Raw genomic sequence first — 15,555 nt, 5'->3', positions numbered from 1 at the left:
GGTCAGCCATGTTGATGACCCCAATAAAGACTTTTTTTCCAGTTTTCTGCTAGCTGTTGGGGGGGGGGGGAAACACAACTGAATTAATTTGCTCCCTGCTTAGAGTAGATTTCTATGAAGTGTATTGTTTAATAACTCCAGCTTCCAAATAATTGCTGGTCGTGAGCTTAAAACACATTGAGGTGTAATGAATGCTTTGGACGGTGCATAGGTTCACTCCCAGCTGTAGGAGACGTCTAGATTGTCGTGTTAGGAGGTGGATTTAAGTAGAAAGAGGACATTACAGAAGGGGCCATTGCAGTCACAAAAATGCGAGATGCTGTTCTCTCCCATATTGTGCAGCTAAGGAGAGCTCTGCTTTGCATCAAATTAAGGCTTTCTAACAGGCGGCCCTCGGTTTGTCAGGTAGTTAAGTTACTTTATTCATGTAAGTTAACAGCCTGTCCATCAGAAAGCCATCCACCTGGTAAATGGGCCAATACTGCATATACTTACAAGTGAATTATGCAGAGCTATATGGAGGAATTTAATTCTTCCCCTCCTACCTGCATGACGTACTCCTCTGTCCTGGCCTTTAAGGGCCTATTAGCGAAATGTCATTTGGGAGGCTTATTAAGATTATAAATCGTGCTAGAAAAGCAGAGGGCAGACGAAAGCAGCGTCCGACTCCTTTTAATTGCTGGTCATTTATTTGGCCAAATGCTTGCTGAAACAAAAAAAAAATAGCTTTGGAAATAACAGCTTTCCTTGGATTTATATTACATTTTAAAAAAACGACATTGAACGCCATTAAGACTGGGAGGACAAAAGCTCAGGAGTTAGGATAGAGGGTCATTTATCGCACGTTGCTCAAATCTGTTGATACCTGTTGCCGGTTGCTCTCCAAAGGACAGTCGGGAGTATTCGGACAGCGAACGGATGTTTTTGGTAGCTGGAAAATTTGGTCCTCTTTTCTGTTTCATTTTCATATTTCTGCTGTGGACTTCGGGTCTGGCTTTGAACAAGTCACTGCTGCTTTCCACCCCCCGCGTCTCCTCCTTTCCGCTTGTAAGATGATGGTGATTTTTTCTACTTCACCACTGTTGTATTGTGATTGTAAACTGTCAAATGTGGTACTTGCTCCTTTATGGAAGCTAACGATGGCACAACCGCTGTACCGAAAACCGCTGTGGGTAAGGGGGGAAACTAGACATTGAAAATGTTAGGTCGTGACTCTTGCTGGAAGTCACGGCAGTCTTTGAAAGAGCAAAATGATGGCTTAATTAAACCACCTTCCCCTCTCTAATGGGGCTGGAACAGATCCCACTCCTGCTTCCCCAGGGAGCTGTAACGACACCATTTTCATCATTGGAGACTGCCCGTATTGTCTAGAAAAAAAGGCGGAGGATCAGGACCTGATACTTGCCATGCATTGTCTTAATTTCAACCTAGCGGTGGTGGGAAAACTCTTTTCGAACAAAATTTAAAGATCGAGGCATCCATTAAAGGAGCAATATGAAATAAAAGCATCTTTTCCCCTTCCCCTTTCTTCCCCCCTCCATTTCACTTTAAACTATTTGCAAAGGCACTTTTAGAGTCCTGGATAAATGGATGTGTGTGGAAACGCGAGGCATTACCTGTGCATTTATTCTCTCAACGATAAAAGGAAGCCCTGTAGCTAGAGCAATTGATCTGCAGCACGGCAAGTTTAGGGCGAGCTTTTCTGGGCTCTTAATAGCCAGAAAGGAAAGATGAGGAGAAGTAGTCCCGTAAGCTTGAAATCGGCTCCAGGAATGGAGCCCAGATGGTCCAGCCTCAGAGAGCCGGATCGACAGCTAAAAGGGAGAGAAACGGCTGTCGTTAAAATGCCATTTTTTGTTTCCATCAGCAGCAGTAGTGAAGCCACCTGTTCTTTCGTACGTTGCCGTAGCTAGGATGTATTGAGCATTATCCAGGAGGAAAAATGATCTGCTTTTGCACGTTGCGTGGGCCCTAACGATTCCTCCTTCCCCGACAGTTGCACTATAAAGTCCCTTCAGCGACGTCACGTTTGCATCAGCCGCCTGGAGAGGCCTCAGAACTGGGGAGAAAACTCCTGCGAAGTGAGATTTGTGATACTGGTGCTTGCTCCTCCGAAGATGGTGAGTCTTGCTGTCAGTCATGTCAATCAATGCCTTGGAAGATTTCCAATACGGTTGTTTCGTTTTCTTTTTTGTCTGGCGTCCTGTTAGGTTACACGACGACAACCCGTCGTCTAGACGTAACGAGACACAGCGGGAAGTGAACGGGACAGATGACCACCACGGGTCTACTTCTGACTAAGGCATTGAGTTATGACAAATGGGTTTTCTCTCTCCTTATCCTCCCCCACCCCCAGGCTCTTCCAGCCTCATTAGAGAAAGGAATGACCTCCATTCTAGCACTGGAAGGGGGAGATCTGCAGAAAAGCTGCCCTTAATTTTGACCCTTGTGATATCAGTCAGGGCTGAGGATGCCTCTATCCTTCTCATCCTGACACCCTGATTGGCAGCTATGCCAGCAAAAGCCCCCCTTGTGTAGGCACAGTTATTCTGGCACATCTTTGATGGTTTAGGACGGCATTTCTCATGACTCCAGTGGGTCGCAAGAATGTATGAAAGGATCACGGACAAACTTTAAAAATGGATTGTCCTTTAAAGCTGGAAGAGTTGCAGCCTGCAAGGGGCTTGTTAGGGCTCTCCCGTGCCCCAACACACAGGGAGACTGGAGCCCGGGGGTGGGGGGCAGTGGGTCAGGACTGGCCATCGATGTTTGCAAATGGGTCCTGGTACAAAAAAAAAGGTTGAGAACCACCGGTGAAAGGTATTCTGGCAAAAGGGTTTTGTCTGTAAAAGCTATATCTTCACTAAGAGGTACGTTCACCCTGGAATTGAGGGCATCGTTGCATCATCTGTAGATATACTGCAACCAAGCCTCAGTCTAGCTTGGGTACCATCATGGCTAGCAGCATGACTTGGCTAGCAGCATCTCTTTATTAGTATCTGAACCACCGAGGTTAAATGCGGCTTGGGCATGTCTTCACATGCTGCACCTATACCTCCATTCGCAGTGTAGATGAAGCCAGTGGCTGACCTAGTGTATGGACAGACTATTTTTTTATACCACTACAAAGCGTAGGGAGACGGGACTCTGGTAAGCTTGCATCCACTGATCTCCCGTTACTATTTTTGTCCGCAGATTTCCCACAGAAAACGAAAGCTAAACCAGAGTTATTTATTTCTGAATGAAAAATGCAGTGTTTTGTGGCTTTGTTTTTTTTCACTGACCACAAGGATCTCCCCCCCCCCCCCCCAACGTCTCTAATAGATAGACTTGTTTTCTCTGTCTCTATATGGCGTCATAATTCAGCGCACTATCATGACTTTCAATCTCCTGCAGAGCTGAGATTTGGTCCTGCTTTCTGGACCAAATTTTTCCAGACTGATTGAGCAGTTTGTACTTTCCAATGCAAACATTAAAAAAAATAAAAAAAATTGGATCTCTTTCTACTCAGCAAAATCTACAGGCTGAAAACAGCTTTTTCACATGAAAAGCCAGCAACAAACTGCACTAATTCATTGTGGTATCTTTTTTTTAACATCATAAACTTATTACTTGTTCAGAGCCAGCAAAATGCTGAGCTTTTGGCAGTAGGTAGGAGGAAGACACTGGAGCTAAGAAAGCTGAGTGGTGATGGCCAGGGTCCAACTAAAGGGAAACAAGTGGAGCCTCTGAAACGGTAGCAGTGAGATGGATTGAAGAAAAGTCGCGGTTGTCTTGATTGACTGATTCTTTGCACTGGCCTTGCTACCAAGCCCAAACTTATACACATGATTCAGTAATTAGAATAACGAGCTCGTTGGCACTCTCAACCCAAATGTCTTGGAAATGTCACCTCTCCTGGCTTAAAAGCCACTCCCCAACCTTTCACTCTCACTTTCATCTTTTCCTCATATCCCCACATCTATTTTCTTTTTAGAAAGGGTTGAGGCCCATCTTGCTGGGGGTCATTTTGAGGCTCATCTTGGGGTCATCTGATCCCAGCAGACTTTCCTGCCCAAGTGCAGGGGGACTGGACCCGATGATGTGAAAGGTCCCTTCCAGCCCCTACCAACTACAAACTTATATTTGTCCACTAATGTAGTCTCCATCCACGCAGGAAAAACTTAGGGATGGGAGGTCTTATAGGTGCAGAGAAGGTGGGTGTAATTGCATTTGCTACAGAAGCTGCTAGAAATACTCTAGGAGCCCCTCAGGCTAGGTGCGGTGCAGGTAGGAGGTAAGAGTCCTCTTGCCAGGAAGCTGGCAAATGGGTCTTCCTTCATCGGTTTACACCAGAATGTAGCATATTTGCAAGCTAATAGAGCGAACCAGCTTCATAAGGGAGGGCACTCCACCAAGGACATGCCACAAACACCTGGGGCTGGGAGTTGACTCCAAGGGGTGGTGGAAAGAACATGCTGGGAAACCTCAGCTACAGCAGGAGATGTATAGGGCCTTTCTGATCATTGGGGCCTTATACTTTATGTTAAAATGGAGGCCATGTGTGCGTGACTCATCTCTGCCTGCAAGTTGGGCCTTGGAATGGAGTTGTTTTTTTGGGGGGCAAGGCTAATTAAGAAATCACTCTCTTACGGAAATAATTCTAAAAATACCACGACTGGAAACTATCTCAGTGCAGGAAGGGTGCATTTGCATTGTAGTTGAAGGATGCCTTTGCTCTGAGGCTTAAGACATCTTGCAGAATAGGGGAGCAACATTTTTTTTTGGACTAGAGTCGTACCAGGGAATGTGACTGGTAAGTGCAGATAAATTTTATGGATTCAAGTTTTGAATCCCATCTTTGGGAGGGGGAGGGAGGGTGTCAAGATCTCCAGGATCAATGCCCAATTCTTAAAGGGCTTTTGAAATTCTGCTTGGGCAGGTATCTTCACAGCTGAGAAAAGGATAGGAATGTCTGGCTGGAAGAGACCTCCATGAGGTCTTCTAGTGCAGTCCCCTGCTCAAGGCAGGATCATCCCTAACCAAACCATCCCAGCCAAGTGTCTGTCCAATCTGCTCTAGAAAATCTCTTATGGGGAGGAAGGGGTGGAAATTCCCCGGCTTCTTTAGGCAGCCTAAATTTCCCCTGCTGCAGCTCGGGACCATTGCTCCTAGTTAGTCCCCTGTGGCCACAGAGAAAAGCCCACTTCCATCCTCTCTGTAATTGCCTTTCAGGTATTTGAAGACTGTTAGGAAATCCCCCTTCAGCCTTCCTTTTTCTGGACTATAACCCTAGTTTTTACAGCCTTTCCCTGCAAGTCCATGCTTCCCAGGCCTCTAACCATTTCCATTGCGCTCTGCTGGCTTCTTTCCAATCTGTCCACATCCTTGAAGTATGTGGCCCAAAGGTGGGCACAGGAGTCCAGGTGAGGTCTCGCCAGATGCGGGCTCCTCTGCAGCTCCTGATGTGCATGTACCGTTGCTACCCTGTGCAGATATGGAGCAGATCTGCCGTTTCCTTTGCACTGTGCTCTGGACGTTCGTTCTTGGAGTACTGGCCTCTACCTGATTAAAGGCCTCTTTCTTGCTGTACCAAAGCCGAACACTCGAAGAACATATCAGTAGCTCATGGGCATGTTAAAATAATCTGTTGAAGAAGCTGCCCCTTTCTTTCCTATCTTAATCCTTTTTTGCTTTAATCTTTTTCTAGCAAGTACCTTGGAAGGAAATGGGAATTGCTGCTTTTTAAGAGTTTTAGCTTCTCCTTGCTTTCTCCAGTCTCCCACGTACCCCTAGCCACTTCCCCCTTGCATGCGTGACACCCGTCACCTCGTGGATCCCCACTCTGTTGTGACAAACAGGATTTTAAGTTTGGCGATGAATAAGTGCAAGGAGCTGGGGAGCTTCTGAACACCGCCAGTCTGGCTTCTGTCAAATGTCTGTGGAATATAAATTCAGATGTGACCTTAACAAAATGTTTTCTGCGAGAATTGGCCACAGTCTCTTTCTGCCTGTATTTGCAATAAGATAAGGGCATAAACCTTCTCGGGGAAAGGAAACCTTTTAGCTATATCTCACAGTCCTTAACCTTCTGGATGTCATTAGCCGCTAAAGCCAGACTTCGCTTTGAAAATGTTGCACGGTAGAAGGATGCCTGTCAAATAGCTCCACCTCCATTAATGTTGCAACGGTCTTGGGCCAGGTCCTTCAAAAATGATTCTTCGACTTGAACGGCATTTGGCTCAGGCCCCAGTTGCACACATTACAACATGGTGGTTGAGATTTCAATGTATGTAGATGGTGCTGCCTTCTGCACTTCCCTGTGAGATCTCCCAAACACCTGAAGTCCGGTCAAGAGTCTTAAAATGTTAATTTGGAGGCTTGCACTGCCTCTGGTTGCAGAGGAAACGTGAAAACCTGTGTTCTGGTCTTAGTTGGAAGAGGAACAACTTGAACTTTTTCTGTTAGGTTTTTCAGAGCGTGAATGCATTTAGGATGAATAATCAACGCAATATTTTTTTTTTTTTTTTTTTTTTTTCCCCTCCCCTCCTTCCAGAAAAGTACAAAAACTGCCACGGAAGTGGGTAGGACGTTTGCCACCATGTTTTCAGATATAACTTTCCGGCAGAAGCTTCTGGAAACAAAAACAGAAGAAGAGTTTAAAGAAGCTTTAGTCCATCAACGCCACCTCTTGACTGTGGTGAACCAGAGACCCTCGGCAGTGAACGACGGGCACAAAACGCACAGCCACAAGCCGCTCAAGGTAGGGTGGGGACAGGTCTGGTCCGTCTACCGGTTGTTTCTGTATAAAGGACTCTCTGGGATAGTTGTTTTCTTCGCCCTGCACTAGCCCTGCTTATTCATGCCAGTGATTTACGCTTCCGCATCCTCAAACCGGGTGGTTTGTATCATTTTCTAGTCTAGCTAAACCGTTTTTGTTGTTGGAAGTAAATAAATCTCCTTTGCAGCACTGCAAATGGGTTTGAAAACTTTAGAGCGTGTCCAGCCTGTCCCGTGTGAGCCTGGGGACACGATTGAGCAACGAGCTGCGATGAATCGTTCCTGCTTCACGCAACCCCGGACCCATAAATAAAGCATAGAAGACAACTCGAGAGCAGGTCCGAGTGCGGGCCCGTAGTCCTGTGCTTGGGGTCCCCCAAGCTGGACCATCTGGGCACGGTGCTAGGATGCTCGTACTTGGAGCTGCTCCGAGCTGTCTGCTCCGCCTAATGTGTGAGCCCGAGCGGCAATAAATGGATGCGACTTTTCTCACATGCAGGCGTGTTGAGAAAGCAGGGTAGATGCATCCCAAGAGGCTTTTTATGAAATATGAAAGGGGACAGAGTAAAAGCTCATAAGAATCACTGTGTGTTTATACCTTTTTAAATTTTCATTCAGGATGAAGTTGTAATGAAGCAACCCCCTTTACATGGTAGGGTTGCAAAGGGGTAAGGGACGGTAGGACGGACTGAAATCGTTTAGTTCGGGATGCTAAGCAAGGCTAAGGATTGATGGAGACTCATCTACTCTACCTGCTGCCCAAAGGCAGGATAAACTATACTTAAACTGCCCCCAACAGATGTTAGTCTCCCTGCTGTTCAGCATCCTCCTGTGATGGAGATCCTACAACTTCCACCCCCAGGTAATCGGATCCGAGGGCTGCAGTTCGAAAGCTTTTCACAACGCCCATCCAGTATCTCTGTTGGTTTTAAATTGCACCATTAGCACTTGTCCTGTCCCCAGTGGATGCAGAGAACAGCATAAACCTTCCTCTTGGCAGCAGCGCTTTTCTCTTTTATCCATCCTTAACCCTCCACTGCCTATATCCCTGAAACCATTCCTGCAGACACCAGTGCAATGTTACACTAGTGGCTGTGGTTCCCTCCTTGGAAAATATTTATGATACCTGTACTTGAGAATTTTTCAAGCTTTCTAATGGGTTTTTCGAGATGGGCAGACGTACCTTCTAGGGTTGGAAGGGACCTGAACAGATCATCAAGTCCAACCCCCTGCCCTGGGCAGGAACGAGTGCTGGGATCATAATACCCCACCCAGATATCTATCCAACCTCCTCCTGAAGACCCCCTAAGTATGGGAGAGCACCACCTCCCTTGGGAGCCCGTTCCAGAGCCCGGCAGCCCTAACCGTAAGCAGGCCTGTCCCTCCAGAAACCACATTGGTGATGAGGAACAGGGTGGTCCAACATGTTCCCATTTTAAATATAGCCACACTTCAACGTACAGCTGAAATCCATTTGATTTTTGTCCTATGCCTCCTAACAGGTGCTGGCTTCATAGTACTAACTGTGGAGTGTCCTTGTGCTTTCATAGACTCTGACCCCTTTAGGAGCTAGGCCATGTCTACATCCGAAAGGTCTTTGCTGGTAGAGCTCTACTGAGATGCACAAAGTCTTGGGCCAGGTACAGAGGTTCGAAAAGCCCGAGGTGGATTCATGTCAACTTCCACAGCTTTTTCTAAGCACCTTTAGATTAGATTAATTTGGGAGCAAAGAGACCTTGCATTCACCCTTCGGGGGAGGAAGGGGTACGAAGGCGGCTGGCCAGGGGCCGCTCGCCCCCCCCGCCCCCCCCCCCCCCAACACCTGGCTATGCACCCCCCAGCTGTTCTGGAGAGGGCCAGGCCTTCCCCACCCCTGCCCTGCCTGGCTGACTGGTGCAAGCAGGATGCAGGACTGGGGAGCAGAGGCTTTACTACTCAGCTTTGTGACAGCCGGGGGGGGGCGGCCCTGGGCTCGCTTGGCTGGATCAGATCAGCGCTGGTAGAGGCTAGCCTGCCTGCCTGGAGGGGTGGGGGGTGCAGTTAGTGGGGGTCTGCAAAGGAACCTGGGATGCTGGAGGACAGTGACCCAAGTTGAGTCGGGAGGGATTCGGTACAGAAGTTCGATAGACAGGTCTAAGTTAAACTGATTTAAATCTGCCACTACATCCATCGAGGATTTTTTTCAGACTGGGTTCTGCCCTGTTTAAACCAGTCTATGTGCACTGAACTTCTGTTTTGTTATAGGCTTAGACTGGTTTCCAATCATTTATACTGGTTTATGTGTAATGTCTTTTCCTAGCCTAGTGGGGATACTGGTGCAGCTTAACTAGATCCCTGAACAAGCATGCCAGCAGTAGGACTTTTATTCCAGGGTAATTTATACTGATGCTGCGCTTCTACCTAGTGTAGCCTGGAGGGTCATTTCTTTGCTCATTCCACACAGAGCTCTTCTCACAGCACTTTTTAAATGGGGATTAAGCCTTTATCTTTCTTCTGGGGTTTTCCCTTTGCCCGAAGAAGGAGAATAGCATGGTGTCGGACAGTAAAGGGTGAATAGCGCATCAAAACTGGGCAGTGTAGTTATTTTCATAAGGACATCTGCGGTGCCTCTAACTTTTTAGTCTGTGCAACAGCTTTTAAAAAAAAAAAAACCTACAAAAACCAGGGAAATACAATATCATCACCTGGGAGCAAACAAATGTCTAAGCGGACTGCTTCTGAACCACCCTGAATGTAATCAAATGCCACCATGTACTGAAAACAGCTATGGTTTTAACCGTAAGTGAGCTGCTTGGTGTGGGATGGGAATGATGATTGTAGGCGGCATACAAATTGGTCCTTTGCTGCCTTCCCCCCGGACCTCTCCTGCAGCAGCTGCAGGGAGTAGGTACTTCATTTTGCATAAATGAAAGAGTTGATCTTTCCCAAGTCCCCCATCCTACCTCTGCTAACACATTACAAGGATTTGCAGTGTTGCAGAGTTATTAGCTCCACACTGTCTACAGGACCGCGGTGCTCCTCTTTCTCTCCAGGGCCTGTTTAGGAAACATGACACACTTTCAGCCCTTGCTGGATACTGTCTTAATTACATCCCCTTGAAATCCCTGCTCTTTACTGAGCACTGAAATATTTAATCATGACCTTATTAGAGCAAGGGTGGTCACAGCATCTATAAAGTATTGTAAAAGTCTATTTGTGTGTCATTAATATTGAGGGGGCTCCTGAAGACCCCAACCACGTTGGACCCTACTGTGTTAGGCAGCACATAAGCAGGAAGCAAATAGTTCTCCTGGCTTACAGCCTGGATGACCATGTGTAATAGATAGGCAGGTGTGAGCAAGGAAGAAACCGGGGGAATAAACGGTGGTGATTTGGCACAGGCTGGTTATACATGCAATGCTGCAGCCCTCCCATGCACCGAATGGTTGGCGTTTTCTGCAAGCAGCATGGCACAGGTGAGGTTTTAGAGAAGGAGATTGAAGAAGGGTCAGACAGTGGGTTTATGAAGATTGCTAGGAAGGTGTAGGTGTGCGCGTGTGTTGTCCCCAGCCACCTCTATCCAGATGGCAGGGGTGGGAAGGTGCCAGAAGACTTGAGAGAAGTGGAAAATGGGGAGACCGGATCCGACTTCAGCATCAGAGGGAAGGTGGTGTCGCACCGTGAGGACGTAGCAGGGGCAGGTAGGGCAGGGTTGGGTATGTTAAAAGGTTCTCCAGAGTAGAAGAAGGCCGATCACTTGCGATGGAGGAGAGAGGCTGCTGTTGGGACGTGTTGGTGGAATTGGATGCGAGACCCGCCGATGGTCTTGGATGGGCCGGAGGCAGTGGTGGGGGTTTCAGGCATGAAGGAGCGGAGGTGGACGTGACAACAGCTGATACCAGAGACGATCTGAGTTTCCATAAGCACATTCACAGAGAAAGCTTGGGATGGTGGAGCTGCTGCACAGGAAGAAACTTCTCGCATTCAAGCCGTGTCTACGGGCAAAAGACGGAGATGCAAATTGCACACGGCGCTGGGATTTTTTGGGGTGCTGGGGTTGATGGGGATCACGTCTATTATAACAGAAGAGGGGAGAAAGGAGAGCAGGGCTACGTACTCGGTGCACCTGCTCACTTAGTCCCATTTTCCCTTACTTCAGCATTCACACTCTTCCGTGCGTTGTTCTCTTCCTTTCCCGCAGCCCTCGCCTCCCCGCAGAGCAACGCCGTCCACGTGGCTCAGCACAGCACAGTGTTGCCAAACAAGCACATGGTTGTTCTCATTATCTTTCTCCCCAAAGGCCAGGCGCGGTGTCCCCATGCTTCCCACGGCAAGACAAGTAAACACACACCGCTCATTAAAGCTATCATGAGTCTGTCTGGCTCGTGCCTCTGGGAAATTCGCCCTTCTAAAAATACTAACAGTCTCAATTACAAATGGCTTCAGCTCTCCACTGTTCCCCTAATTTAAACTCCTGTGTCTCCATGTTTTATCGTTGCTGTCTAGCCACTGTGCAATTCAAAATGTTTAGCGCAGGTGATCAAGAGGGAGAAGGGCGCGCCTTTGAAGGAAGGCTCAGCGGGCCCACGGACAAAGCAATAATGCAAACGGGCCAGCGGTATAGCAAGAGAAACACCTTTAACTACTTGGCCAATGGCGCGTGTCTCTTGCTATAATAATAAAAGTGATAGAATAAATGCCCAGAAATGGATTTGTGTGTGCAGAAGATTTCAACATTGACCGACTAAAATAGCTTTGATTTAGTTAATTTTGCCAATCAAGGGAACAGGACAAGCGGCAGCAGATTGCTAGGTTGGAGATTAGGAGGAACTTTCTGGCTCTGAGGGTGGTCGGGCCTTGGCACAGGCACGTAGAGAGAATGTAGGATCTCCATCCCTGCAAAGCGTCAAGAGCAGGTTGGAGTGGTTTAGTCCGGGATGATCTTGCCGGGGGGCTGGACTGGATGACCTGGTGAGGTCCTTTCCAGCCCTACTTTCCTTGGATCATATAGCTTGTGGTAAGAAGCATATCTTCAATATTTAGTCCTGCAACAAGCCCACCAGGCCTTCATGTATGGGTGTTTATACACGTGCTCCAGAAGCAGCCGGGGGGTGCTGTAATTAAAGCATTGGGGGCGTCTTGTGTATCGGCATCCCCACACTTAAATAGCGGCAGGGGTGTTTTAACTGAAGCTCGTCAAATGAGTTCAAGTGCCTGTCATTTTTGAGCGCGGGGATGCTGTTGCGCGAGATGCCGCAGCCTGCTGAAGCACGGTAACTGCCAGACTTGATTAATCAAGTCTGCTCATGTATAGATGCCCCAAGAGCCTTGCAGCTTTGTGTTGTGAAGGAGTTACAAGTGGTGTTAAGCATTTTACATCTGCATTCTTGCATGCAGTTTATTCTTTCCGTCAACAAGGATACCAAAGAAAATGAAGCACTCTTAATTGTTGGGAGAATTAAATTTTCGGAAGGAACTTAAGTTTCCCATTTCACGGTTCAAGGAGCCAAATCCATTATGTTGTGCTGCGCTTTTGGAAGGATGTAGAACTAGGGAGGCTTTGATAAAAAGCAGCAGAGACTATTACACTGTTGGCAGTTGCTTACTGTGGCAGCTTTGCTAACTATTGCAGTTTTATTGTGAATCTTGCAATTTTGAGCATGCTTCCTGAAGCCCCGGAAGCTGGAATGGGGGCATCTGAAGAGAATATCAGCTTTTGTTCTTTTTTTTTTTTTTTTTTTTTAAGATATGAAGTGCCAATTTAGATGTGGCATTAGGTGGCTTTTAATCATCTCAGGAAGCAAACATGATCCTATTCCACTCTACACAGCAGACTCAAAGGCGCTCGGTTGTCTAGATTTCTTACGCATCTCGTTTTGGCCTAGGAAGATCCCGTGGCTCAGAAGCCATCCCAAATGGTTTCCTACACATCTGTCTATAATCTGAGCTCTGCCATGATCTCCTTCTGTCTGGGAAGCGCATCAATTCTGCAGGAGCCCCCAGTCCCTTAAATGGAGGGGCAAAAAAAATCATTTAGCAAGCGTGGCATTGAAAATGGGTGCAGGGGGTGGAGGGCCTCCTCTTGCCCTATAGCCCCGGGCATTTGCACACGCTATGGGGAGACCTCGGCTGCAGGCCACCTTCAGCAGTCAATGGTATTGGGACAGGGTCCAAAATCGAGGGGTTCTCCTTCTCCGGAGAGTTTCCTCCTCACTGGGCTCCAACTTGCATTCACTGCTGGACCCAGCGACTTGCATTCCTCTCTCTCCAGGCGCCCACATGAAGGGTGCCATCAGCTCTGCCTCCCCTATTGCCTGTTGGTTAAGTTGCTTCCTCAGAAAGCAGGAGCTGCAGGTTCAGAGGAGGACTTTGTAGGCATCGAGGCTTTGGGGAGGAGTTTTTGGGTGGAAACGGCTGCCTCTGGTTGAAAAGGACCTAAAACCCAGGTCTCGAGACTTTCTAGGCAAATGCTCTCACTGCTAGGCTTCTCTTCCCCACTTCTCCTTTCCAAGTCGGTGCCGTGAGCGGTCAGTTAGCTCTACTACTTCAGGTAGACTTTTTTTTTTTCTTTGGATTGAGCTGGGTCCTATCATGACAGAAGCTCTGAGAACGGGAAACTTCCCTTCTCCGGCGCATCAGCCTCTGGCATCGCCTTCGGCTCCCTGTTGCTAGAAGATGGGAGAGCTGCGCGACTTCTCGGGGGTGAAGAGGATCCGTCCTTGGTGGTCAGCTGGGCTGCTCATTGAGAGAAAGGGAGAGCTATGGAATAGAAACACAGTCCTAAGGCAAGATGCATGCTTTTTGGGCCAGTAAAAGCCAAGACCTAGGCTGTCTTAGGGACAGAAGTGGAACCGTGCCTTCATTTCTACCCCCAACCATTGCAGCTGAAATTTTAGGGTGTATGGTTTTTCACATTTTCAAAAACTCACAAACTAAAAGCAAATAGTCCAAACGTATAAAAGAAGACGACTTCATTTTTGAGCCAGTCGAGTGATTTGGGAGGGCTCAACTCCTCAAGCTGTAACGTTTTAGGGTTGCAGGTACTGCCATAGCCGGGCACTTTTAGGGAGCGTTTACTCTGCTGTGAATTTTTGCTTCCAGACCTGCGACAATTTAATGCTGCCATCTTTGCCTCCAAATTTCTGGACCTGTGGGGAACCCCACAAGCCGGATGACACAGCCCCCCGTGCCAGATCGTGCCAGCGCGCAAAAATGGGCCGCAGCTGGAGCCAGTGCGTGGGGCCAAGCCTGTGCATGCGTCTGCTCCATGGCCGGATCTGACATTTGGGGTCAGACCCATGCACCAGGTTGCACGTACTGATTGACTCCGTGTGCTGATCCTGCACTTGATCCAGCCCACAGACTGATCTTGCTCACTTGTGGCATGGGGCTGGCATCTGAGCACCCCTGTTTTAGACCATTCGGCGCCAGCCTCATCAACTCACTTTGTGATGAATAAGTACAACCTCATTATGCATGCATATTCCAGCTTAATTGGTGTAAACTTCTCGTGCATCAGTCCTGATTTTACTGAGAAAAACCCTTCCTTGATCAATATATGCACTGATCGGTGCCCCAGCAAAGCCTACATACCTGATGGGTTCAGATGCCATTTCTGGAGTGTGAATGGTTATCTGCAGACATAGTTTTGACTATCATGGCATATGGATTTCAAGGTAGTTGTTTTGGGGGGTCGGGAGAGACTTTGCTTTTAAGTTTCTGTTCTCAGGGCTCGGAGCGATCTGGACTGGTAAACCAGAAGTTTCTGAGGTCTAATCGTGGCTTAGCCATTACTTTGCTGGCTTTGGTAAGTCAAGCCCCTGCCTTGTTATCAGTTTGCTCTTCTGCGTAGCAGGTACCACAATGCCTGCATTAATGCACATAGAGGTTTGGCTTTTTACATTACTTCTGAGAGTATGTATTATTACCCATGTGTTAGGCATCTCGTTCTGTAAGATGTGATCCACACGCAGCATTCAAGCTGATTTAATTTTTTTTTTTCTGCCTACCAGCGCTGGAATAAGGTTAATCTTTTTAACAATGCCTGAGCCTTTTAAACTGACATAACATTTCCTTCCTCTCTTTAGTTGCATGACTTTTTCAATGTTGGCAAGGGGATTTTTGATGACATTGCACGAAGATTTCCAGTGTACGCTCTGGACTTCACTGACGGTAGGTTGCTCATGTTTATGGAAGACTCTCCCTGACTTTCCTTAATTCCTGTGATACAGTGTCCTGTTGACCATGTGGATTGATATGTTCTTTTGATATCTGCCCCTTTTTTTTTTTTTCATTTAAAAAGAGAATCCCGATAAAACCTATGAATAGCTTCTGAGCCGGCACGGCACACTTGTGAATAGGTGAAGTTTGCAACGTGCTCTTAATGGAAATTTCGGTTTTGCCAAAGCCAGGTCTTTAATTACAGTGATTTTAAGCTCCTTGATTATTAGCATGCACAAGGAAGACATCAGAACAGATCAGAAACAAATTAGTTTTCATCAGCACGGTACGCTCCACTTCTGCTGTCGTCTTTGTTGTGCGGCAGCCGTCGATAGCTATTGTGGAAATGGTGTGGGAATTGTGCGCCGTCACAAATGGGAATTGCAGGAACTTCAGTGGAGTCTGGTTATAATCTCCAAGTGCTGTTGCTAATTTACCAAAGCAGCATGGAGAATCATAGGGCATGAGAATCAACCCAGACGCAATACTAGGGCTTAAATATCTAGTCTTATGCACCTGTTAGAGGTGTCCATCCGTTTTGGAGCAAGCACCATTTTCCAGTGCAACCTTTCATTTTCAAGGAGCTCTGGACACTGC

The 15,555-nt window shown here is 47.4% G+C and overlaps 1 protein-coding gene across 1 annotated transcript in view; it reads left to right on the top strand.

Moving 5' to 3' along the window:
- The window catches only part of SLC4A11 (solute carrier family 4 member 11), a 154,275-nt gene that overhangs the window by 99,785 nt on the left and 38,935 nt on the right, over positions 1–15,555 (top strand). The window contains exons 7-9 of the mRNA XM_025200690.1: positions 1,997–2,120; positions 6,536–6,742; positions 14,826–14,910. Of these exons, the coding sequence (XP_025056475.1) occupies positions 1,997–2,120; positions 6,536–6,742; positions 14,826–14,910 (416 nt within the window). The remainder of the gene's footprint in view (positions 1–1,996; positions 2,121–6,535; positions 6,743–14,825; positions 14,911–15,555) is intronic.

Source organism: Alligator sinensis, unplaced genomic scaffold (assembly GCF_000455745.1).
Source record: "Alligator sinensis unplaced genomic scaffold, ASM45574v1 scaffold12_1, whole genome shotgun sequence".
Lineage (NCBI taxonomy): Eukaryota > Metazoa > Chordata > Crocodylia > Alligatoridae > Alligator > Alligator sinensis.
The sequence above is the reverse complement of the archived record's forward strand: the minus strand, read 5'-3'. Positions and strand labels throughout refer to the sequence as shown.